This window comes from Ascaphus truei, chromosome 9, assembly GCF_040206685.1.
Source record: "Ascaphus truei isolate aAscTru1 chromosome 9, aAscTru1.hap1, whole genome shotgun sequence".
Lineage (NCBI taxonomy): Eukaryota > Metazoa > Chordata > Amphibia > Anura > Ascaphidae > Ascaphus > Ascaphus truei.
The window spans coordinates 68274473-68298972 of record NC_134491.1 but is presented as its reverse complement, the minus strand read 5'-3'; the positions used below and the strand labels follow the sequence as shown (position 1 = coordinate 68298972).

At 46.5% G+C, this 24500-nt stretch overlaps 1 protein-coding gene across 2 annotated transcripts in view; it reads right to left on the bottom strand.

Moving 5' to 3' along the window:
- Window positions 1–5490: 5490 nt before the first annotated feature.
- Window positions 5491–24500, bottom strand: part of MAGI3 (membrane associated guanylate kinase, WW and PDZ domain containing 3) — a 261214-nt gene continuing 242204 nt past the window's right edge. The window contains exons 19-22 of one of the 2 annotated variants that reach the window (XM_075615296.1): window positions 18688–18831; window positions 10903–11041; window positions 10257–10347; window positions 8791–8928 (exon numbers count right to left, since the gene is read on the bottom strand). In XM_075615296.1, coding sequence (XP_075471411.1) covers window positions 10298–10347; window positions 10903–11041; window positions 18688–18831 — 333 coding nt within the window. In that variant the 3' untranslated portion in view covers window positions 8791–8928; window positions 10257–10297. Of the gene's footprint in view, window positions 8929–10256; window positions 10348–10902; window positions 11042–18687; window positions 18832–24500 lie in introns of both variants that reach the window. The other variant, XM_075615295.1, reaches the window with a different exon arrangement.

Below are 24500 nucleotides of genomic sequence, written 5' to 3'. Positions count from 1 at the left end.
TCTCTCTCTGCATTAATTTCCAAGGAAGGCAAGATAGGCGAATGTTTGCTTTAAGAATTCTCTTTTCATTAAGGCTGCTGAATGTGGGGAGTGCTTGTAAATCAAGTGCTCACTCAACCACTAGCCCACCCTGTCCATTTCAGCCAATAAAGATATGGAGGAGGGTTGCCTTTGCAAACTCCTGTTCTGTACATAATGACCAGTGGCGGATTTCACATTAGGACCAGGGCGGCATATTTCCATTTCTCCCCTCACACCCCCCTCCTCCCACCCATATACAGAGGCGCTGCGCTCTTCCCCACCGATTTCTGGGGGAGAGCATGGGGCCCTTGTATATTCTTACCTTCACCTTCGGGCCGCTCTCCTCCTATAGGGGATGATGCAACGTCATGTAGCGACACATTGCCATGACAGCGTGATGTCACATTGTCATGGAAACGCGGTGTCATGCTACAGAAGGTGGAGGGCGGCGCTGCACGAGGAGGTGGGCCCATGGTAAGTGCCCATAAGTGGAGAATTTTTTCATCACCACTGATGACACTCTTCGAAGCAAAGGCAGCCCCATAAGAGTCTCCCCAATATGCTTCACCTTCACTGCTCCTGTATACTAAGCCAGAGTGGGCAGGTAAACACCATGAGGAAAATACTTCAGACATGGATATTGTCTGCACCTCCCCCGTGCATCTGTGCTGTGGGGTGTTTGCTACTCAGCTGTGTTCACTTCACCTCAGATGCTCTTAGACACACCAGTGTTGCAGCAAAGGCGGCAGCCGTGTGCTGATGTTACAGCTGCTCTGCTATTGGCCTTGGGAAACATATTTCAGATGTATATTGAAGCATTTAAATCTTCACACATTACCCTGCTCTTCCTCCGCACAACCCCACTTCTTCACTTAAGATGCAGCTATCCGAAACACAGCAACCTTCTTATCCCCCTGTCCTCTTATGTTTCCTCTTACCCTTCCTTACAGATTGTAAGCTCCTTGGGGCAGGGCCCTTCTTACCTACTGTAACTAGGTATGTATTTTTTATTGTTTTCGTCCTCCAACCCTATTGTACAGCGCTATGGAATATGTTGGTGCATTACAAATAAATTACATAGTATCAAACAAAAAGGAGCAGCCAGAGGAAATCAAATCCCTCCTACAGACGAGACAACGAGTATTCTAAGGCCTGGGACATGGTGCAGGGAGCGGCGCTGGGACATGGTGCAGGGAGCGGCGCTGGGACATGGTGCAGGGAGCGGCGCTGGGACACGGTGCAGGGAGCGGCGCTGGGACATGGTGCAGGGAGCGGCGCTGGGACATGGTGCAGGGAGCGGCGCTGGGACATGGTGCAGGGAGCGGCGCTGGGCAGCGCTGACGCTCATGCTCTCCTGCTCAAGCAGGAGATTTTTCTTGTCCCTGCATGAGCGCCAGCGAGCGCGCTTGTGTGCCGGGTGGGAGGCTTTCGGGAGGCGGGGCTAGCGCGCCACATCACGGACTGCCATTGGCTTCTGGCAGTCACGTGACCGGCCCTGCGCTTACGTCAGCGGGAAATCTAAAATTTGTCGGCTGAAAGTCCACACGCCTCCGCACGCTTGCAGAAGCGCCGTCTAAAGCTGCGCTGATAGGGATTTTCCCCTCAGCGCGGCTCAGCGCGCCTCAGCACAGTCTTTTTGTCCGAGGCCTAAAGCTTGCCTTAAACTAGCCCGGTTACATGCTGGGTCGTGTTTAAGGCAAGTTTAAGGCATTTCTGCATTGACTAATGACCCATCGGATTAACACAGCAGGGGTCCTTGGCAGTCCCATTCAGTTTGGGACTGCCAGGGACCCCCGCTGTTAATCTGATGGGCCATTAGTCAATGCAGAAATGCCTTAAACTTGCCTTAAACACGACCCAGCATGTACCTGGGTCTTTTTGGCGATTGCCACTGGTTTCTGTTAGAATAACAGTCGGCACTACAGTATGTCCTAGCTCACCATGTTAACATACTAATTATTTTAACATCCTTGTAGGCGTCTCTAATGTGAAACAGTGTCAATAACTTAGGCTGGGGCCATGGTGACTTCTCCTGTGCTGAGGTGCGCGGAGGCTGTGGGAAAGCGGGTGCTTTCCCTGACCATGCTAGACGTTCCTGGGGGGGTTTCTAGTGGCATCACTGAGCTGGTTCGCCCTCACTGGGCGAACGCTCACGTGACCTGTCTGTCGCACTGAGAAATCAGTGTAACTGATTTCTCACGCAACGCGCGCCCCCTCCTGCTTCCGCGCGCACGCACGCCGCATGGACGCGAACACTGCATTAAGGCAGTCTGTTCGCTCAGCGTACACACGCCTCCGCACGGTCTGCAGTACCATGGCCCCAGCCGTAGATTTATCTATTGCAACATGTCACTGCCATGGTTCATTTTAGTACTAGGAAGGACTTCACCACCAGCAGTGGTAATTGTAAATAATAGATATTTTTTTTCTCCAACCGGGGCACTGTTGACGGCATCCTATTTAAAATAGAAAAATAGCAATCATCTTATTTACAATGACATTTATCCACATTGTCAACATAACAGTGATTGTAAATGCAATTGTATAAAATGTAGCAGTAATTATATATTGCACTAGTAATTATATATTGCCTGTTCCCCCGCCGGGGAGGGAGGTGAGTGGAGCGTCGGGGGAGGGAGGTGAGTGGAGCACCGGGGAGGGAGAGAGAGCTCAGCGCCGGGGAGGGAGAGAGAGCTGAGCGCCGGGGAGGGAGGTGAGTGGAGCGCCGGGGAGGGAGAGCTGAGCACGGGGGAGGGAGAGAGAGCTGAGCGCCGGGGAGGGAGAGAGAGCTGAGCGCCGGAGGGAGAGAGAGCTGAGCGCCGGGGAGGGAGAGAGAGCTGAGCGCCGGGGAGGGAGAGAGAGCTGAGCGCCGGGGAGGGAGAGAGAGCTGAGCGCCGGGGAGGGAGAGAGAGCTGAGCGCCGGGGAGGGAGAGAGAGCTGAGTGCCGGGGAGGGAGAAAGAGCTGAGCGCCGGGGAGGGAGAGAGAGCTGAGCGCTGGGGAGGGAGAGAGAGCCGAGCGCCGGGGAGGGAGAGCGAGCTGAGCGCTGGGGAGAGAGAGGTGAGCGCCAGGGAGAGAGAGGAGAGAGAGGTGTGTGTGTCGTTGCCCGGAGGCAGGGAGGGGGGGCGTGAAAGGCAGGGAGGGGGGGCGTGAAAGGCAGGGAGGGGGGGCGTGAAAGGCAGGTAGGGGGGGCGTGAAAGGCAGGGGGGGTGGGCGTCAAAGGCAGGGGTGGGCGTCAAAGGCAGGGGTGGGCGTCAAAGGCAGGGGGGGCGTCAAAGGCAGGGGGGGCATCAAAGGCAGGGGGGGGGCGTCAAAGGCAGGGGGGGTGTCAAAGACAGGGGGGGGCGTCAAAGGCAGGGGGGACGTCAAAGGCAGGGGGGGCGTCAAAGGCAGGGGGTGGGGCGTCAAAGGCAGGGGGTGGGGCGTCAAAGGGAGGGGGTGGGGCGTCAAAGGGAGGGGGTGGGGCGTCAAAGGGAGGGGGTGGGGCGTCAAAGGCAGGGGGTGGGGCATCAAAGGCAGGGGTGGGGCGTCAAAGGCAGGGGGTGGGGCGTCAAAGGCATGGGGTGGGGCGTCAAAGGCATGGGGGTCAAAGGCATGGGGGGCGACAAAGGCAGGGGGGGCGTCAAAGGCAGGGGGGGGCGTCAAAGGAAGGGGGGGGGCGTCAAAGGCAGGGGGGGGGGCGTCAAAGGCAGGGGGGGGGCGTCAAAGGCAGGGGGGGGGCGTCAAAGGCAGGGGGGGGCGTCAAAGGCAGGGGGGGGCGTCAAAGGCGGGGGGGGCGTCAAAGGCAGGGGGGGGGCATCAAAGGCAGGGGGGGGGGCGTCAAAGGCATGGATTCCTCCCCCTGCATTTCCTCACCTGCCAGCATGCCGCGCTCCTCGGGCTGCCACTGGTTCTCTCCCCCCTCGTGGCCTCCGCCTACTCCCGGTGGCACAAAGGAGGTATTAACTCCCTGCCGCCCTCCTCCTGCTCCTCTGGGATGTTGAGCCGTAGAGCGTGGTCTGGGAGGTGGGGGGAAGTGGGAGAGCGACACACACGCGACACCTACCTCTACTTCCGGCCGCCGCCATCTTCTCACTCGGTGCCGCGCGGGAGGAAGGGGGTCCTTCTGGGCGGCGCCATCTTAGGCACCGCGAGGAAGGAAGGGGGTCCTTCCGGCCGCCGCCATCTTAGGCGCCGCGAGGCAGCTGCAGCCTGCCTGGCCACTGCCTGTTCCCCAGCCGGGGAGGGAGGTGAGTTGGAGTACCGGGGAGGGAGGTGTGTTAGAGTGCCGGGGAGGGAGGTCTGTGGAGCGCCGGGGAGGGAGGTCTGTGGAGCGCCGGGGAGGGAGGTGAGTGGGAGCGCCGGGGAGGGAGGTGAGTGGGAGCGCCGGGGAGGGAGGTGAGTGGGAGCGCCGGGGAGGGAGGTGAGTGGGAGCGCCGGGGAGGGAGGTGAGTGGGAGCGCCAGGGAGGGAGGTGAGTGGGAGCGCCGGGGAGGGAGGTGAGTGGGAGCGCCGGGGAGGGGAGGTGAGTGGAGCGCCGGGGAGGGAGGTGAGTTTGAGCGCCGGGGAGGGAGGTGAGTCAGAGCGCCGGGGAGGGAGGTGAGTTGGAGCGCCGGGGAGGGAGGTGAGTGGGAGTGCCGGGGAGGGAGGTGAGTGGGAGCACCGGGGAGAGAGGTGAGCGAGAGAGAGGTAGGTGTGTGTGTGTGTGTGTGTGGCAGAGGGGGAAGAGAGTGGCAATTGGGTGATGTCAGACCCACCAATCTGATTGGCCAGAGGCTGAGGACCAATCAGATTCACCGCAGATAGCACTAACCTTTCGATTTTATATATTAAGATTTCCAGTTGCATAGGATTTGATTAATACAGTACAGTGGTTGGATTTTAGTAGGAAAAACAAAGACCAATATAATGTGTAGTTACGTTAATCTTTATGAAACCTGCGTAGCTTCTTAATAACCCAAAGACAAAAGCAATTGAGTGTATTCATTTTAATGCAAAAATTTTATTATTCTGGAGGATGCTTGTTTAACACATACAATATACAATGCATTATTGGAAAATAAAACAAAATTATACAGCTTTTTTTTATTTAACAGTGCAAGAACTGAAGGCCATTGACTGGATTGGTCATATATATATATATATCTATATAAAAAATAATAACTGCTTTACAGATCTATTCTATACTTTGGAAAGATATGTATTTATATATATATTTATAGGTGCTGTACATTATATAAACATTTACAACCAGTAAATCTCAATTCCCTTATTTCAAGGCAACATTTTCTTAGGGTTTGGAAATACCAGTTACCGGGAGAGTTTAAAGATTTATATCCGATAGGTAACATTAAATGATATCACAGTAATTAGATGAGGTTAAACTTGACCAAGCAACATTCACAATTACAACTTGCAGAGCAGAGGTATGGAGCTTAACCACGGAGCATATGAAGAAGACAAGATTAGATATGCGGTGTTGTGTGTTTAACATTTCTTTGTTAAATTATAGTTGTTTTTTTTTTTACCCCACTTGTTAAATGTTTTGTAGGTCCACCCCTTAGCTGTTTTCTCTGAAAGAGCAAAAAAAAAGGTGTCAAAGTAGAATATTGGTGAAATATGTGAAATTCCCCCAAATTATCACTTTGTATATTCATAGTCATAAAAAAATGGAATCTTAATGCAAACACAATTGACCTATTTGGCAGGAAAATTGACACTTAAGACGCATTTCCAAAATTTAATTCGAAACAGATTAGCAGAGGGACTTCAACCCTTTGCCCTGGTGTGAATCTTTGTGGAATGGTTGTAGAACGAGTTGGTGTACACACACACACACACACACACACACACACACACACACACACACACACACACACACACACACACACACAAAAAGATGTATAAAATTCTACATCTGGGCGAATCACTACTTTATTCCCATGCATCAATTTCTCTGCCAATTCGGACTTGGCATAAACTCCAATAATTGTTATCAAATATAATGGGGCGAGAGCAGCCATCTTATTACGTTAATAGTTTTGTTCATGTCGCCATTGAATATAAGTTATCATTTGTGCCTGATATGTGATACCATTGTCCAGGACAGCTTTCTTTAAATCCCAGCGGGCCACATAATGAGATTTCAATCACTAACCTTGTATTTCATTCAAGATACTTAGGGGTGTGTGCATTGCCAAGGCTGCAACGTATAAAGGGGTCTATTCTGCGTGTAATCGTTTTGCAACTCTAGAACTTTACGGTTGCACAGTATAGACACGTTAATAGCGTATTTCACTTTAATCTCACAAAATCACCTTTTTCTTGCCAGTGGAGTGTAAAGCGGTGTGCCTCCAAATCTTTGTGATCAAGATATGCAAAATTAATATTGTAAGAAAGCTGATCAAATACATTTATTTTGCTGCAATTATTATTTATTTTGTTCTCTCGAGATTAATCTCATAAATTAGAAAGAAATGGTCACGTGACGTAGGCAGGTTTGGTTCTGGGAGAGGGGCGCAAAGGTTTCCAGACAGAGGTGTCCGCAATGCATTGCCAGCACCTCTGGCCGGGAACGTTTTCAGCATAGTCTCTTTCTGCGTGTAATCCCTGCCGTGCTGGAGGGTTCAGCGACTGTGGAGATGCTAGCCCTCTACGAAACAAAAAGGAACTGAAAGCAGGCACGTCTTCCTTTTAAAATCTGCCACCCGTAAATCTTTTAATCCCTTCCCTGCCAAGATGTGTGTAGGTTTATTACATTGCAGAAGGTGGATGCTCCTTCTTCTAGAACACCCACCACTTTGCTGGCTTGTGCAGTGGCGAAGCATTATACATCCCAATAGGAAGGAGTTTAACCCACAATATGCTGCTGAGATCTGCAACATGTCAGAACAATTTGAATCCAACATTCAGAGCAATGTGTACATCTGAAACATATCTGTAATATGCGCAGCAATGTGTGTGTGTACATATATATGTATATGTAGACACGCCCAGTACTACTTGTCAAAGCAGTTTTATGGGAAGCTACACACGTTCTGCAGCTAACATTTCATTTGTTCTTCATACAATACAACTGTCATGCTTCCGTGTAATGCTTCAGATAAGTCTTTGTAGTGAGATGCTAATATTTTATACAAGAGGCGGCAACATATAAAACTTCAGCGATTATTCACTCATAACATCCGTCACACACTTTATTGTCCTTTCTTTCCCATGACCGGTGCAAACCTGTATGTTATTTTGTTTCAGTATGTAAACATGCAGCATGCTAGTCATACATCTCATGTTCGATAGAAACGGGACTTGTGGTTTTTTTTTGTGGTCTGTGTGAAGAACAAAGTTACACGTTGAACAGACAAAGGGAAACCAATGAGCAGGTAGATAAATTGGCACAAGAACAAGAAGTGAAGTTATGATCACATTGGCAAAGTTAAATAACGGTGTTCAGGATCCTTCTAACAATGTCCCCACCGTGTTTAGCAACGCAAAGTCAGCAAACCAGCAGGACACTTTCACAGGGTCTCACATAGCATGAACTTGTGGAAGACCGTTCATAGCAGGCAAATCCCAAACGTTCCTTCATGCAGGAAAAGCTATTGATGGCTGTTCGCCATCTAATGAAGCCTTCTGAAAGTGACAAGAACGATAACTGTATTAAACGAGCTGCACGTTGAGTTAGTATTTACAGCCTCTTCCCAGTGTCCGTATCTGGGACTTTCTCTGCACCGGGCACTTTCCATGGTCCTGGAGAAATCTGAGCCTTCTTAGCTCCTGCCTTTGACACTCCTTCATCTTTGGTTTTCTCTGCAGTCTCCGCTGCTGCTTTCTTGTTGTGTGATTCACGGATTGACGCAGCGGGGTCTCCGGATTTGTTCTTCTCCGATTGTTTTTCGGTTTTCTGGACAGCTTCCTGTGTCTGCTGTTTGCTGGGTCTTGATGGAGCTGGTTCTTTCTTGGGCAGTTCGTCCTCACGATTTTTCTGCTCACGCGCTGTAATCTTTTTTGGTAAAGCATCTTTTTCATCTGGCTTCTTGCTCTTCCGCTCTGGAGACCTTTTCTCATCTGCTCTTTGGCGGTTCGGCCTTTCTTCTCTTCTTGATTTCTCATGCTTTTCATCTGTCTTTGCTTTTTCACCCCTTTCTTCTCTTCTTGATTTCTCAGGCTTTACGTTAGGTTTCTCAATCCTTTCTTCTCTTTTTGATTTCTCGTGCTTTTCATTTCTCTCTCTTGTTGGTTCACCATTTTCAGGCTTGGTAAAGGCCTTATGGGTTCTGTTCTGGGATTTTTGCACCCTCTCTCTCTCTTCTGTGCTTACTTTGTCTCTCTCCTCTTTCTTGTATGCCTTTTTTGGGCTGGCAGACCTCCCTCTGTGTCCCCTAGTCTGCTCTTTAGTATGAGTCACAGCATCAGTAACACCCTCAGTGCTTTTATGGTGTGCTTTCCTTGGGCTCACAGATCTGTTCCTGATTTCTTTAGGGTTTCTTTTTGTGTCCGTTTTTCTAGGACTCTGGAATCTTTCAAGATGTTCCTTTGAACTTTTGCTTTCCAACTTCCTTGGACTTACAGATCGACCTCTTCTTGAACTGCTCTCCTTCATGACCTCCAAGTGGTTCTTCTGATTAGAGTTCCTAGGGCTAAGAGACCCATCTCTATGCCGAATCTTGTTCTGGACAGCAAACGTTGGCTTCTCCTGCTCCATGTTTTCCTTCTCTTGGGTGCTAATGCTGGGCAAGGCTGTGGCTTCTTTGCTGTGCAGTGTGTTATCTTTTTGCTCGGTCATCTTCTCAGTTTCCTGAACTCTCACTGAATCCTCATCGGGTGTTGGCAAATGAGAAACTCCAGAGGTGGGAGCCGTGTACGACGATGCAGATGGCGGGAGGTCATCATATATTACACTTGTAGATGGAGAATGAGGGCTATCCAGATCACCTGTAAATAATGAAACGAAGATAAACTAAAGCATGTAAGGAGTATTTGAAGATGACAAATGTTCTAGAAATGAGGCTTATTACACAACAGTGCATCTCAATGGTTGATATCACACCAGCAAATACAGTCACATTCACTACATTTACATTTTCGCTTAAAAATAATAGTGTGCTCAGAAAAAGATACACCTGTGTAAGTAGAGAAAGAGCTTATTTTTTTGCTATAGGTTATTGTGTGTTCATGAAACATTCTTGCATGCTTATTATACTAGGAAGAGTAGGTAGGGTCTAGTCTAGAAGTGGACACTTTTCTCTACCCTAGAGAACCTGAAAATGTAAATGGGTGAGATTTGGGGATTTTCTAGGATTAAAATGAATTGCTTTTGATCTTAGAGCCCCTTTTTTTATTATGCTTTGAAGATTGCTTGAGAAGATTTCCACTCTATTCAAGAGAAAAACTAAACTCTATCCTTTTTTTTCATTAGGTTTATTAATTTGTTTAAGATTTTTATAATGAGCTACAAATGGACCTCACATTCTGCAACAAAAACTTTTTTATGGAAAAAACACTGGGTCGTGTCAAAGAGCCGTACAGCCAATGTGTTAACAAGAGTGCAAAATATTGCAAGTGCAGAGTTATGCAGATCTTTTCATGGTTTAGTTTGAAAGTACATCATGCAGTGGTATAATGTGACAGTTTTACAGTGAATGCGTGTCCATTCTCATTACTATACTATCATCAGACGAGTGCAGGCTACTTAAGCAACACAGTTTACAGCACAATCATATTTTATGTTTTTCTTAAATGCCTGTTAAGATTTCAAAGGGAATGTAAAGTTGTGAAGAAAAAAAAAGTAATTGTATACATACAGTATGGATACGTTGTTCTCGTGTAGAAAAGAAGTCTAAACTTTTATCCCGTTCTCTGCCAGAAAGGCACACGGGTTAAAACAGTCATTTATGTGTATGTGTGTATAAATTTAGTAAAATAGAATTTACATAAAAAAAATAATGTTCCCTGGAAAATACCTGTTCAAAATATACAGTGGAAAAATCTAAAAACAGGATTACCACCTCGAAAATGTCAGCCATATATGGGCAGCATATTCTTTACTGCTTCTACCAAGCCGATTAACCCGTTTGTTGCTCTACAGGACAGAAACGCGGTCTACAGTGAGAATGCGCCGGCCTATGATAAAATATGATTGTGCTTAGTGCATGTACATGCATTATATTGGTGAGCTGCGGTTACGGTGGGCAGAGACGCAGTGAAAAAGAGAGCAGAGAATGCAGGATGTCAAAGCTGAATCACAAGACATGCACATTTACCAAGTCTTTAAGGGAAAGACCAAGAAAAGCACGAAAAAGGCTTATTGCTGATCAGCTTTCACGTAGGAGCAGAGGCTGGTAGGAGCCAAACCTGAGGAGAAGGAGAAAAAAGCCTGGAACAGAATACCGACATCACCAAAGCGCAGGTAGCAATAGATCACTCCCGACATTCATCAGCAATGGCGGGGGGGGGGGGGGGGGGGGGGTTACAGTAGTGATTGTAACCAGGCTGGAATATAATCTGTTGCAATGTCCCAGACATGGGAGCCATTTATGAACAGGATTCTTAATCCACACTTGTCTTCTCGGTTGTGTGGTGTAATTATGCTGCCATCATCCGCCAAACAGATGGAGAGGGGAGGACAACAATTATCTGAGAAGGTTAGAACAGCGCAGAATTGGGAAAATAAATATTCATTGTTAATGTTTAAAGATGAGCCAAATGTTCGCATTTTACGGAGGTCAATTACCATTGATATGGTTTCACATTAAAGACGCTCCATACATGGCCAGAATACAAGTATATCTAGTGCCTTCTATTCATCTCTTTTATACATGCCTGGTAATAATTGCAATCTGCTGCCATCCTATGAGGAAGCTCTGTCAGCTCGTGGAATAGAACCTGAGCAGCACGGATGTTACTCACTGTGATCTGGTATTAGCCCTGTTCCTCCTCTCAGCAGGAGGAGAACTTTAGTTCCCCCGGCTTGAATCAGCTCAATGGCCCGAGTGTGTGTGATCCCCTGCGTTGGTTCTCCGTTGATTTCCACGATCTGGTCCCCCACCTGACAACGCAACATGATATGGATGTTAGGAGATGACTCAGACAAATCTTGTGCATGCAGAGCAATGTGTTCCTGGCAGCAAAGGGTTAATAGTGTCCTTTGCCATTTGTAGCAGCTGACCTCTAATGGCATAGCCTGGTGCTCTTTTACCATTGCACTAACTCACTAACACACAGTGATACACACAACACATGGATAAATACACACACACACACACACAGCACACATTTGCACTGCATGTAACAGGACCATTGTGTGCTAAAATAGACATACGGATATATACATATATATGACCTACACAGGCTTGCACATACACACTCAAACATCTACAAAGATACAAACACACACACACACACACACACACACACACACACTGTTATATACTGGTGACGTTGGAAGCCTGTTCTTTTTTTATACCTATATTGGTGCTACGCCCCTGGTTACATTTGTTATGCGGGCCCTAGAGCCGCAGAGATTACAGCAGATTGCGTTTAGAAGTGTTCTTTACCATTGCTGTACACTTTACAGGGAAGGATTTGTGTTACATTTTTACTCACCATAACTTATTTGTGTACCTAGTTTGTAGCCAGGAACAGCTTCACAACGCAAGGCCAGCAACCATCCTCACACTGATGAGAGCTAAATGTCGAAACTGCTGTCTGCGGGTAGGTGTGCTGGCTTTGCACTTATAAAGCTATATAAGCGCCAAAAAACGATGCGCTACCTGGGAGATTTACCAAGCGCCGATGTTGACATTCATTCAAGTCAATGGCAGGTAACGCCGCATCGGGGTGCAAAACCCTGTATCGGTACTTGGTGAATCCCGGTTTACATGTCATTACCCAGAATCCCTTGCTTCAGAGTAAGCACTGTATACTGACTGTGTGATTATATGGTAAGGCAGGTTTGAGGACCTGCCTGAAACACCAATGTTCTCATAAGAATTCTCGACCTTTATGATACTTCTTGTCAGTGCTAGAAAACCCAAGCTCTGTTACATGCAAAGGACCCATAAAAGACAGTACGTAGGATTCTTCTGCTCTCACAAAGAGCCGCAGACATACTGCTGAGCTGTGCAATTCCTGTGTGTCCACCCCTGTCATTTTTCTTCTTGAACAGGCAGGAAAGGCCTGAAGCTTCAATAAAAACTCTGAAGTAGATTTAGCCGGCTTTTGTTTACTGAACTGTGAGCAGAAATGCAGTGACTCACCCCACTGTTCAAACAGCGTACGATTTCATTTGACTAGCTAGTAATGTTCCCTGCAAGTGTAAACACACACAAACACACACACAAACACACACACCACTATCTATAACTATATGTATATACAAAGACACACAAATACATACATACAAACATAATAGTGATGTATCGGGTCCAAAAAATGACCAGGAAACGGGTACCCAGGAAAAAAAATTACCCGCCGGGTAACTGGATACCCAGCTGGGTAGGTTGGAACTACCTGCAGCTAGCGGCAGGGGGTGAGGACGGCGGCAACATCCTGGTGGCGGTGAGGAAGACGATGGCGACATCCTGCTGGTGGTGGGAGAACAGGAATGTGAGCAGGAGCAGAGTGGCACTATAGGACAGCCAGGAAGGAGGGCGCCCCAGCGGTCTGACCCGGAAGTCTTCAGGCTGCCGGTATCTGCCGCTGTAGTCAGACCGCTGGGGCGCGCTCCTCCCCGGCTGTCCTATAGTGCCACTCTGCTCCTGCTCACATGTTCCTGTACTCCCGCCGTCGTCTTCCTCACTGCCACCAGGATGTCGCCGTCGTCCTCCTTACCCTCCATCGTCGGCTGCAGGTAAGTCTCTGCTGCTGCTCAGCTCGTGCTGTTCCCCAAGTTGAGAACCGAGGGAGCAGAGCAGGACGAAATGACCCGGCACCGTGTTCCAGCACCCTGGGCCGGGTCATTTCCGGGTAGGGAACATTTGGCCGGGTACATGTCATAAATAAATAATATACACAAAAACCATAAAAACCATATAAATAAATAATATACACACACACACCCCATTATCTATAACTATATGTATAAACAAAGACAAACGCACAAATACATGTATATACACGCACAAATATATATGCAATATCAAGCAATGTTCTCTGCAAGTGTAAACACTATAACTATATGTATATACAAACAAAATGTTTACATACATATACACAATGTTATATCCTCGTTAACGCAAGTTTTACGCACAATAAAATGTTAAATAACACGTGTTATTTCCTTAACAATTGTTTTCAATAGCACTACTGCTAAATAATGTGCCAGAGTTAACTAAAGCATTGTTCTAACAGGTGCAATAACGTCTGCAACATCTGTATAAATACACACATGTACATACACACACACACACACACACACACACACACACACACACACACACACACACACCTAGATACATCTTTTCACAATATTCCATTTTTTCAAGACACTGTGATCACTATGTAGACAATAATAAAAGAAAACTATACATTATATTGACACTTCTGAGTCATGGAAACATTTGAAAAATGTTTCTCATACTAGCATTTCATTGAGATCATGGCTGTAGCTAGTACATATGACAAGGCATGTTTCGCTTCGGTCCATGACCAATTAACCCCAGCGCTGCCAGAGTGGCCTGCAACACATTGCCTTTTCAGATGCGACTTCAACATGTTAATAGAGTGGTTGAAGGAACTTGAGAGTAAATGCAGAGCAGCACACATCACACGCTGTAAAGACCATGTGCAATGTCGCACGTAGTATTCTGTGCACAGCTGCCGTTCACATTTCATGTATAAAAAGTGCATGGATCCTGCTCAGTTAATGGATGTGATCTCTGCTCTTGCCGACTCAATACCTCTTGCTTGACTAGATAAAAAGACCAGGGTAAATCAAATCTCCCACCGTCTTTGTGTTAATCATGCGGGACACGGGCAACTTCCAGATGGAAGGGAAAGGATGAATAGGAACAGAATGGAGATGCCATTCTGCAATTGGGAGGTTATGTGTAGAGGGGAAAATAATGTAATGATGAACCTGTGAATAAGATCACAATGGTGCAGTGGTTGAAGGGTTTAACCCTTTTGCTGGCAGAGAAAGTGTTCTTAAATTGGGTAACCAATAGAAGTCGGTAACTTCATCCCATGGCCGGCTTGATGGTGTGACAAACGCTCTTCCCCGGCCCTACTTTAGTAATCCCAGTTTAATGTTGTGGTGGTTAAATTAACCACCACAACATTTAAACTGTAATTGTCGAGGGAGAGTGCAGGACCTCGGTAACTGCCAGCATGTTGTCCTGCTACTATGTGACGATGTGTCATCATGACAATGTGATGTTACATGGCGCGGGGGGGGGGGGGCGGCAAGAAGACCCACACATCACATGAAGTCATTATGTGACACTGCGTTGTGAAGGCGACGCGTTATATAGCAGGAGGAGATGTCCGGAGGAGGTAAGAGGCCTTGCCAAACTCCCAGACGGCCTTGGGTTATCCCCTGGTGACGATGTGTCACACTATTTGGTTGGCTATTTTGTCACCACCAGCTGCAAATATCTTGAGAATCAGGACGGGGCATTTGGGGTTTTTCTGGGGTCTGCTGATCAGCCCTGATTTACAGACTGCTGCTTTATTTTAGTTTTTTATCGATTACTGTAACCTCCTGCTGTCCGGCCTTCCTGCCCCTCACCTGCCTCCCCTACAATCTATCCTAAATGCTGCTGCCAGAATCACTCTACTCTTTCCTAAATCTGTCTCCGCGTCTCCCCTCCTGAAATTCCTCTCCTGGCTCCCTATCAAATCCTGTATCACACACTCCATTCTCCTCCTCACTTGTATTGTATGTCTTTATTTATATAGCGCCATTAGTGTACATAGCGCTTCACAGTAGTAATACATGTGGTTATCAAATAAATAACAGATAATATAAATAACAGATCATGGGAATAAGTGCTTTAGACATAAAAGTAACATTTCGGAAGAGGAGTCCCTGCCCCGAGGAGCTTTCAGTCTAATTGGTAGGTAGGGAGAACATACAGAGACAGTAGGAGGGAGTTCTGGTAAGTGCGTCTGCAGGGGGCCAAGCTTTATGTATCATGTGTTCAGAATATCCACAGTGCTATTCATATGCTTCATTAAGCAAGTGTGTCTTAAGGTGGGTCTTAAAGGTGGATAGAGAGGGTGCTAGTCGGGTACTGAGGGGAAGGGCATTCCAGAGGTGTGGGGCAGTCAGTGAAAAAGGTTTAAGGCGGGAGAGGGCTTTAGATACAAAGGGGGTAGAAAGAAGACATCCTTGAGAAGAACGCAAGAGTCTGGATGGTGCATACCGAGAAATTAGGGATGAGATGTAAGGAGGGGCAGAAGAATGTAAAGCTTTAAAAGTGAGGAGAAGAATGGAGTGTGAGATTCGGGATTTGATCGGAAGCCAGGAGAGGGATTTCATGAGGGGAGATGCTGAGACAGATCTAGGAAAGAGTAGAGTGATTCTGGCAGCAGCATTTAGGATAGATTGTAGGGGAGACAGGTGAGAGGCAGGAAGGCCGGACAGCAGGAGGTTACAGTAATCAAGACGGGAGAGAATGAGGGCCTGAGTCAGAGTTTTAGCAGTCGAACAACAGAGGAAAGGGCGTATCTTAGTTATATTGCGGAGGAAAAAGCGACAAGTTTTAGAAATGTTTTGAATGTGAGGGGCGAATGTGAGAGAGGAGTCGAATGTGACCCCTAGGCAGCGTGCTTGGGCTACTGGGTGAATGATTGTAGTTCCAACAGTAATGTGGAAGGAGGTAGTAAGGCCAGGTTTGGGAGGAAGTATGAGGAGCTCTGTTTTAGCCATGTTGAGTTTAAGGCGTCGGAGGGCCATCCAGGATGATATAGCAGAGAGACATTCAGAAACTTTTTTTTTGTACAGCAGGTGTAAGGTCAGGTGTTGAAAAGTATATTTGTGTGTCGTCGGCATAGAGGTGATAATTAAACCAAAAAGATGTTATTAGTTCACCTAGAGAGAGTGTGTACAGAGAAAAGAGAAGAGGTCCCAGGACAGAGCCCTGGGGTACCCCCACAGAGAGATCAATAGAGGAGGAGGAGGTGTTAGCAGAAGAGACACTAAAAGTACGATGGGAGAGGTAGGATGAGATCCAGGATAGAGCTTTGTTCCGAATACCTAGAGTATGGAGAATGTGGAGGAGAAGAGGGTGGTCCACGGTGTCAAATGCTGCAGAGAGGTCGAGTAATATGAGCAGAGTGTAATGACCTCTGTCTTTGGCAGCATGGAGGTCGTCAGTTATTTTAGTGAGGGCTGTTTCGGTCGAGTGAGCAGTGCGGAAGCCAGATTGTAGAGGGTCTAGGAGAGAATAGGTGTTGAGAAAATGGAGCAAGCGAGAGAATACAAGACGTTCAAGTAGTTTAGAGGCAAAAGGCAGGAGGGAGACAGGTCGATAGTTAGAAAGACAGGTAGGGTCAAGCTTGCTGTTTTTGAGTAATGGTATGACTGTTGCATGTTTGAAGGAGGATGGAAAGGTTCCAGAGCAAAGGGAGGAGTTAAAAATGTGTGTAAGCGTAGGGATTATAGTAGGAGCTAGAGGTTTTAGGAGATGGGAGGGAATGGGGTCAAGAGGGCAAGTGGTAGAGGGAGAAGAGGCGATCAACAGCGACACATCCTCCTCTGAGACAGTGGAAAAAGACTCAAGGAAGGCAGGAGGAGAGTTAGGAAGAGGTGTAGGATGGGGGGAAGAAACAGAGGGGATGTTCTGCCGTATGGATTCCACCTTTTCCTTAAAATAGTCAGCAAAGTCCTGAGCGGAGATGGAGGAAGGAGAGGCAGCTGAGGGTGGTTTGAGTAGAGTATCAAAGACAGAGAACAGTTGGCGTGGGTTAGACTTGTGCATTTTGATTAGTGCAGAAAAGTAGGCTGGTTTAGCTTGCGAAAGGGCAGAGTTGAAACAGGATAGCATAAATTTGTAGTGAAGGAAGTCTGCGAGAGTGTGATACTTCCTCCAGAGGCGTTCAGAGGAACGAGTGGAGGAACGCAGCATGCGCGTGTGGGAATTTAGCCAGGGTCTAGGGTTAGAAGGGCGAGGGCGGCAGAGAGAAAGCAGGGCATGTAGATCAAGAGACGAGGACAAGACAGAGTTGTACTTTCTGACCAGGTTGTCAGGGTCTGTAGCAGAGCTGAGAGAGGAGAGGGAGGAGCGTAAAGTGGACTCAAAGTCAGGTAAGTGAATAGAGCGCAGGTTTCTGCAGAACCGGGGGGTAGATGGAGGTGGAGAAGGGGAGAAGCGAGATAAAGAGAATGAGATGAGATGATGGTCAGAGAGAGGAAAAGGGGAAATGGAGAAATCAGAGAGAGAGAAGTTTTTAGTGAAAACCAGGTCTAAGTAGTGGCCATCCTTGTGGGTGCTTGCTGCAGTCCACTGTTGAAGGCCAAAAGAAGAGGTAAGAGAAAGAAAGCGGGAAGCCCAAGAGAGAGAGGGGTTATCAATGTGGCAATTGAAGTCCCCAAGGAGAAGAACAGGGGAGTCTGAGGAGAGGAAGAAAGAGAGCCAGGATTCAAAGTGAGAGAGAAAGGCAGAAGGGGGATGAGTAGAGGTAGGTGGGCGATAGATGATCGCCACATGAACAGGGAGAGGAGAGAAGATCTGGACAGTGTGAACCTCAAAGGAGGGAAAAGCAAGAGAGGGGGGAATAGGAAGGGTTCGGTAATGGCAGACAGAGGAGAGCAGGAGCCCCACGCCTCCACCCCTGCCATCAGGGCGCGGAGTGTGGGAGAAGGAAAGGCCACCATAGGAGAGGGCAGCTTCCAGACCAGAGTCAGACTGAGTGAGCCAGGTCTCAGTTATAGCAAAGAGAAGCAGGGAGTGAGAGAGAAAGAAGTCATGTACAGAGAGGAACTTGTTAGAAAGAGAGCGTGCGTTCCAAAGGGCACAGGAGAAAGGGAGAGAGGAGGGAGGGTGGCAGGGGATGGGTATGAGGTTGGAGGGGTTGACACCAGAAGGAGTAGAAGTTGCATGTGGGAGTCGAGGACGAGAGCAAGTTGAAATAAGACAGGGACCAGGATTGGGAGAGATATCCCCAGAAGCAAGGAGGAGAAGCATGGATAGAAAGAGGATGTGTGAGGAGGATTTGTAGGGGTGTTTTTTAGTGCAGGGGATATAGCTGTGTGGTGTGAGAGGACGCAGGTAAGAAAGGAGTTCATGTGAACTGAAAAGTGGTGACGAAAGGAGAGCTTTACACTTTTCTCCCCCTCCTTACATCTCAGCCCTAATTTCTCTCTATGCACCATCCTGACTTGCGTTCCACTCAAATATGTCTTCTCTCTACCCCCATTGTATCTAAAGCCCTCTCCCACTGACTGCCCCACACCTCTGGAATGCCCTTCCCCTCAACACCCGACTAGCACCCTCTCTATCCACAATAAGACCCACATTAAAACACACCTGCTTAACGAAGCATATGAGTAGCTCCGAGGCTGATACTACACACCTCATACATCAATCTTAGCCAATGCAGAAGCACATACCAGAATGCCCTCTGGGAGGGTATATAAAAATAAGAGCAGGGTACTCCGTATCGCCTGTAGTACCATCACTCTATGTACAGCATCTAATAATAATGTATTTCTGGTCCCACTTGCAGTGAGAGGGTTAAAGTACAACGTACGTGGATACGCCCATCTTTGATGGCCGGCCCATCTTCTGCCAGACGAAGGATGAACAGGCCCATGTTGTATTCTTTTCCTCCCCGCAGGCTAAACCCGAAGCCCCTCGGCCCTCTTTCCAGTTCCACTGGGTAGCAGCCAACGCTCTAGAAAAAGAAACAGAGAAAAAATGAGAGAGAAAATATCTGTGCATATTTAAGGTATGGCACTGGCACTGCAACTGAGCGCGGCAAATTTTTCTGGAAATCATCTACAAGTTGCACGTCTTAGGGGCCTCAAATGGGGAAGTGTTTGCCAACCAAGAGTTTTCTTTACAATAGCCCACCCTGTCCTTAAAAGAGGGGGGGAGGAGGGACAAGAGGACAGGACAGGAGGCTGTTATCCTTAAAATTGTTGAGGGTAATGAGCATTCACAACATTATCTCTCTTGCTTGGAAACGCGTAGTTCCCTGCCGGTGCTGGAAGTTTGGCCACTATCAGCCACTGTACTCCAGACGAGATCTCTACTGTCGGTCCTGCTGCCGGACGCGTATGCAGGGATCCACCGTGAAACGGAGGACTCGCTTTGGGATCCGGAGACGATTTGTGCTTTTTAAAGTGCGAGTGCTTTTTATATCTGTTTTATTATTAATAAACTGCATCTATATCTGACTTGCGGCTCTGCCCATTTTCCTTGTTTGGGAGCCCGGGAGAGACGCCATGAACCTACCACCCCAGGTCTTGGTCTAATTTGGGGGATGGAATGAGAGGAGGGCTTTCTGACCACAAAGATCCTGTTGATGTGAAGGGGCTCACACACGGCCGTGAGAGTACAAATCATGTATTTATATACTGCCACTTTCCCATCATTGTATACCATTGCTTTTACAGCACATGTATGAGGGTTTTTTCCTGACATCTATTCATTCATTCTTGTATATTTCCATTTATTTAGATCTCCCAATTCATCTTGGATTACTTGCGCTGACCACAAACACCTTTCCTACATTATCTCTCTTGCTTTGTCTGGAATAATCATTAAAAAACAAACAAACAAAATACAACATAAAATACTGCATTCATTTTGAGTCTTCTTTCAATATTCTGCTATTTTCCGAGAAATTAAAAAGAAATCAAATGTAATCAACAGTACAGTTGCACGCACGAAAGGAAAGACCTCAAGCGGCGTTTGCATTTCCTGGGGTCCTTTGGTCCCGGGCATGTCCTGGAGTCGATAAAATGAAGGAAAGATTTTCCTTTCCAAGCTCTTTTCTAGCTCTTGAATTAGTTTGCTTTTTTTTTTTTAACGGATGTAATGGAAAATTACAAAAAAAAGAGGATCAGTGCTTTGCTTGAATCCATTAGAGGCGTAATAAAGAACGAATTCCGGGATAATTGTTTAAACTGTAATCTTCTTTACACCATTTAACTGTGAAGCTGATGACCAGTTAAAGAGAAATATTGTCCTCCCGTAACATTAACCATCACACTTGTGGTTTTCTACGCCAGCTGTAAAATCCTTGCAGTCCACACGTAGGGTATGAATCTTAGCTTCTTCAAATTTAATTCAAATATAGGGTAGTTACTGTTCTTTCTTATTATCTCTTTAAACTAATTATGCTGCTGTTATTAGCTAAACAAGACAACCAAAGGGTAACAAGTCTGCTGCCATTAGAATCCACTCGGCAACGACCTCCGGCCATGAAAGCGGTCACATTTTAACTGACGCCGAGGGCTAAACAGGCTCTAAACGAACAGAGGAGCTCGGGATAAACTGGCAGACAAGATTAGGCAAAATATAGAGCCCAAGCGGCTCTCTACAAGCATTAAGATGGAAGGCGATGCTGCCAGGAAAGCAAGATGGCGGCAGTGCAAGCGAGATAACACACGCAGGTAGAAACATACCAAACAAAGCGCAGACAACTGCAATAGCGGCTGAGCAGAACCTGTAAGACTCCCCATTCTTCCAATGACTAGTGTGATCAAATAGAAGTGGGTGACGCCGCGGACATCAGCCAAGCCCCATGAAGAAACGGGCTGCAGCCACGTGGGCAGCGGCGGTGATGTGTTCTGTGAAATAAAGTAAAGCCACTCGTAGACAAGGCACCGACGAGCACGGTGAATGCTGAGAACAGCTGCAGCCCCCTTGCTTCTCACTCCCCCTGCATATCCAGATAGTGGCAAGAAAAGCTAAAAAAGATGGGCAGAGGGGCAGGCTGCAACCATGCGGAGCCTCAGCGGCTCACTGGAGGGGGAGGGTGTGATCGGCGGCTCACTGGGGGGGAGAGGGGCCGCTCGGGTGTGATCAAATGCAGATCGATGTTTTGCCGGCTCCTCTGGCGGTGAAGGAGTGTGCATGGGATACAGCCACCAAGCAGGTGCAGGCGAGCTCCATATCCCCGCCACTTCTGAGTCCCGGAGCAGCTCCCACTACCTCCCCCTCGGCGGAGCTGTGGCTGGATTTTGGGCGAGTCGTTTTTCTCAAGAGTGGGAGTATGTGAGTGTGTGAGTGTGTGAGTGTGTGAGTGTGGGAGTATGTGTCCGTCCAGCGCTGCCTCCTCCTGGTGGAAGCTGGCAACACCGACGGCCTCTTTTGCCAGGAGTGATGTCACTTCCGTCACCACTGACTTCCGTCTCCAATCAATTAACACGACAAAAATAGAAACTATAATATATCAAATCATGCGCCGATCTGGATCAATCTAAAGCTAATACCCCTAAACGACATCACAGAACTGAGGTATGCCTACATATCTGGCGCAGTCCAAGGATTTTAGGGATTATCTGAAGAATTTTGAAACAGACAAACAACATATCAGAGAAACACATGCTATACTCTGACACTCAAAAGCAGCGCTAAGGGGCCACAATCGCATACACTGCTAAAAGTCATGCAAGTCTAACACCAAAATAAACAATCTAAATGCAAACCATACCAGGCTTATCAGACGTATCAGATTAATGATACAGCGGAAAACAAAAAGCTATATTTAGAAATGAAGGCAATGTATGATGCTCTGCTCTCCGAGAGCACAGACACAGCAGGTATATCACAAACAAATATTTTTGATGGTGCAATATGTCGGGCCGGAACCTGGCAAATTTAATGAAACATAATAAAATGGTGAACCGACTCCTGACCCTCCGCACCAGCTTATCACCAGATAACAAAGACAACCCGCCAAACTCCCTTTTTCATATGACACGTCTTGGGAAAGCATATATATCTAAACTTTACAATTGCTTGAGGAAAACACATCAATCCGATAGATACACAGCAGGAATAGGAAACGGGCTTAAAGAGTGTCCAGATATGACCATAGAAGACATTTACATCACGTGAATGATTCTCTTACACACGTCCCTTCAAGAATGTATCAGGAAATGCGCTATAATCTCTTGCATTGAACTTCTACAACTCCTAAACTTAAGTTCAATGCAAAGCTCTATCCAGATAGCAAATGCCAACAATGCAGGGTGCCAGAAGCGGACTTACTGCACTGTGTATGAAACTGCCCTCTGATTCAACATTTCTGGACAACAATAAGGGAATTCTGTAATGACTCGCTCAATACGAATGTCCCTTTAAACCCAGAAGAGTGGAGACAAAACACTAATAACAAACTCAAACAAGAAAGAGAAAATGTTTGTATTATTTAATTTGGATTGGGTAGAAGCAACCACCGATGAAAAAAATTTGCCTACTTTTTCTTTAAGTTTGGGAAAGCTTTATTAACACGTCTCAAGACCTCCAATAACTGATACACAACAATTTCCAATGTACAGCTTGGTTCTCGACACAACTACTGGGTTGAAATCCTTGTGGAGAAGGAGCGGCTCAGTGAGTAAAGACACCGACTCTGGCACCGAGTTTGGGAACCTGGTTCAATTCCTGGTGTCAGCTCCTTGTGACCTTGGGCAAATCTCAGTGCCTCAGGCACCAAAAACATAGATTGTAAGTTCTATGGGGCAGGTTCTGTGACTGCAAAATGTCTTGCTACGTAAAACTAGCTGCAGATCGGGGAATTTTCAGGTTGCGGGAACGGCATCCGTGAGTTGTCTGACTCACCTCCACACAATGCGAGTGTGATTTTTATTGTTTTAAGTGTGTTAATAAAATTTTATTACGTAGTACACTAGTATTGTCCTATTCCCTGTTCCACTGTCGATGTATGCTGTATCGAGGACATCTCCGATCAACATCGCCTACTTGAGGGAAATCCTTTAGCCAGACCACGTGGGGTCCGTGGGGAGCTGTGCAGGAACGGGACGTGTTTACAGATTCTCTCCCCTGAATGTGTTCTTTATTCATTCTGTGAGTAGGATTCTGCAAGTTTCCGTTAGGGGTCTGTTGCTGTGGTATACTGCATAATTGGTGTGCTTTTTTTCCTGTTATTACAGAAGCAGTGGAGACACCGTATTAAGGACACCCACCCATCTGGAACTTTAATCAACTAGTTCATCAACCCATCCAGAAGGAGCCTTGTATCAGAGACTATCTTTGTTTGATCACGGTATCTTGGACTGTTTATTAGCGCCGGGGAAAACTTATGTGTGTGTATTTGGTGTATCAGATTAGGAATGATCTGTTATTTCCCCATGGCTGCTTTTTTCACTGTATTATTTATCACTTATTTTTTGGTAATTAATAATTAAGTCACGTATTGTAGGTTAGCGCTTTTTGAGGGTTTAAAATTGTTTGTTTGTGTAGTAAAACTAGCAGCGCTATACAAGAACATGCAATTATTAATAATACGAATTATTATTATTAAGATGCAAGGCAAACCATTAAATGTAAACATTATGAGATACACATGGCTCTTACTTATAACCCTAGGACCTTTTCTAGAGAGACCTTTTCAGCAGATGTATATATTGACGGGACAGCTTGAATCCCAGTTATGTATACAGGAACCTAATGGGAATTGTGTCGCTTACCAGATGGTAAACAACAGTGACAGAATAAACAGCGGTCTCAATAAATCAAAGCAAATGATAGTATATTAATATGCACAAATATGTAAGGCAATGGTTTAAAAGATTGGGATAGATAGCTAAAGTAACATTTGATATTTATTGTACATGTATTTTAAGTTTATAATGGTTTAAATTGTTACAAAAAAAATTAAACTTTTATTTTTCATACATAAATGGGGAGGGGAAGGATACAAAAATAAAATTAAAAAAAAGAGGAGGGAGGAACAACCATTTCTTACAAACAACAGTTACATTACAAATCAAACAACATTTGGTAAACACCATATTTTACATTCAGCACTCCCATATCCTCTCTCCATCCGGGAACGCGCCCCTATCCAGCATCCCAGGGATCCCAGACCCTATCATACTTCCTAGTGGTGTGGTTCAGAAATGAGGTGAGTTTCACCATTAATTGAACATCATTGACCCTTCTAATAACCTCTCGTCTGGAGGGCGGGAGTGTCTTTTTCTTTAGCTAGCTGCTGTTGGAATATGCAGAATTAATCTTTGTGTATGATGATTTAAATCTTCCATGGGTTTAGCTGGAATAATCACAGTTGGATCTAACGGGATTTTGATCTCAGTCATATCTTTTATTAGTTTCAAAACTGTCCTCCAATACACCTGCATTACTGGACAATACCACCAGATATGTGCCAAATCTCTTAATTGTCCACAACCCCTCCAGCATTTATCCGATGTCCCGGGAACATCTGTTTTAGTCTCTTTGGGGTGTAGCACCAACGCAACAAAATGTTATATATATTCTCTTTTGTTACCATACATACAGAGGTTTAACCCGCATTGTCCCAGATATCTTCCCAGTCCTCCCTTGTTATTTCAGTCTGGAAGTCCA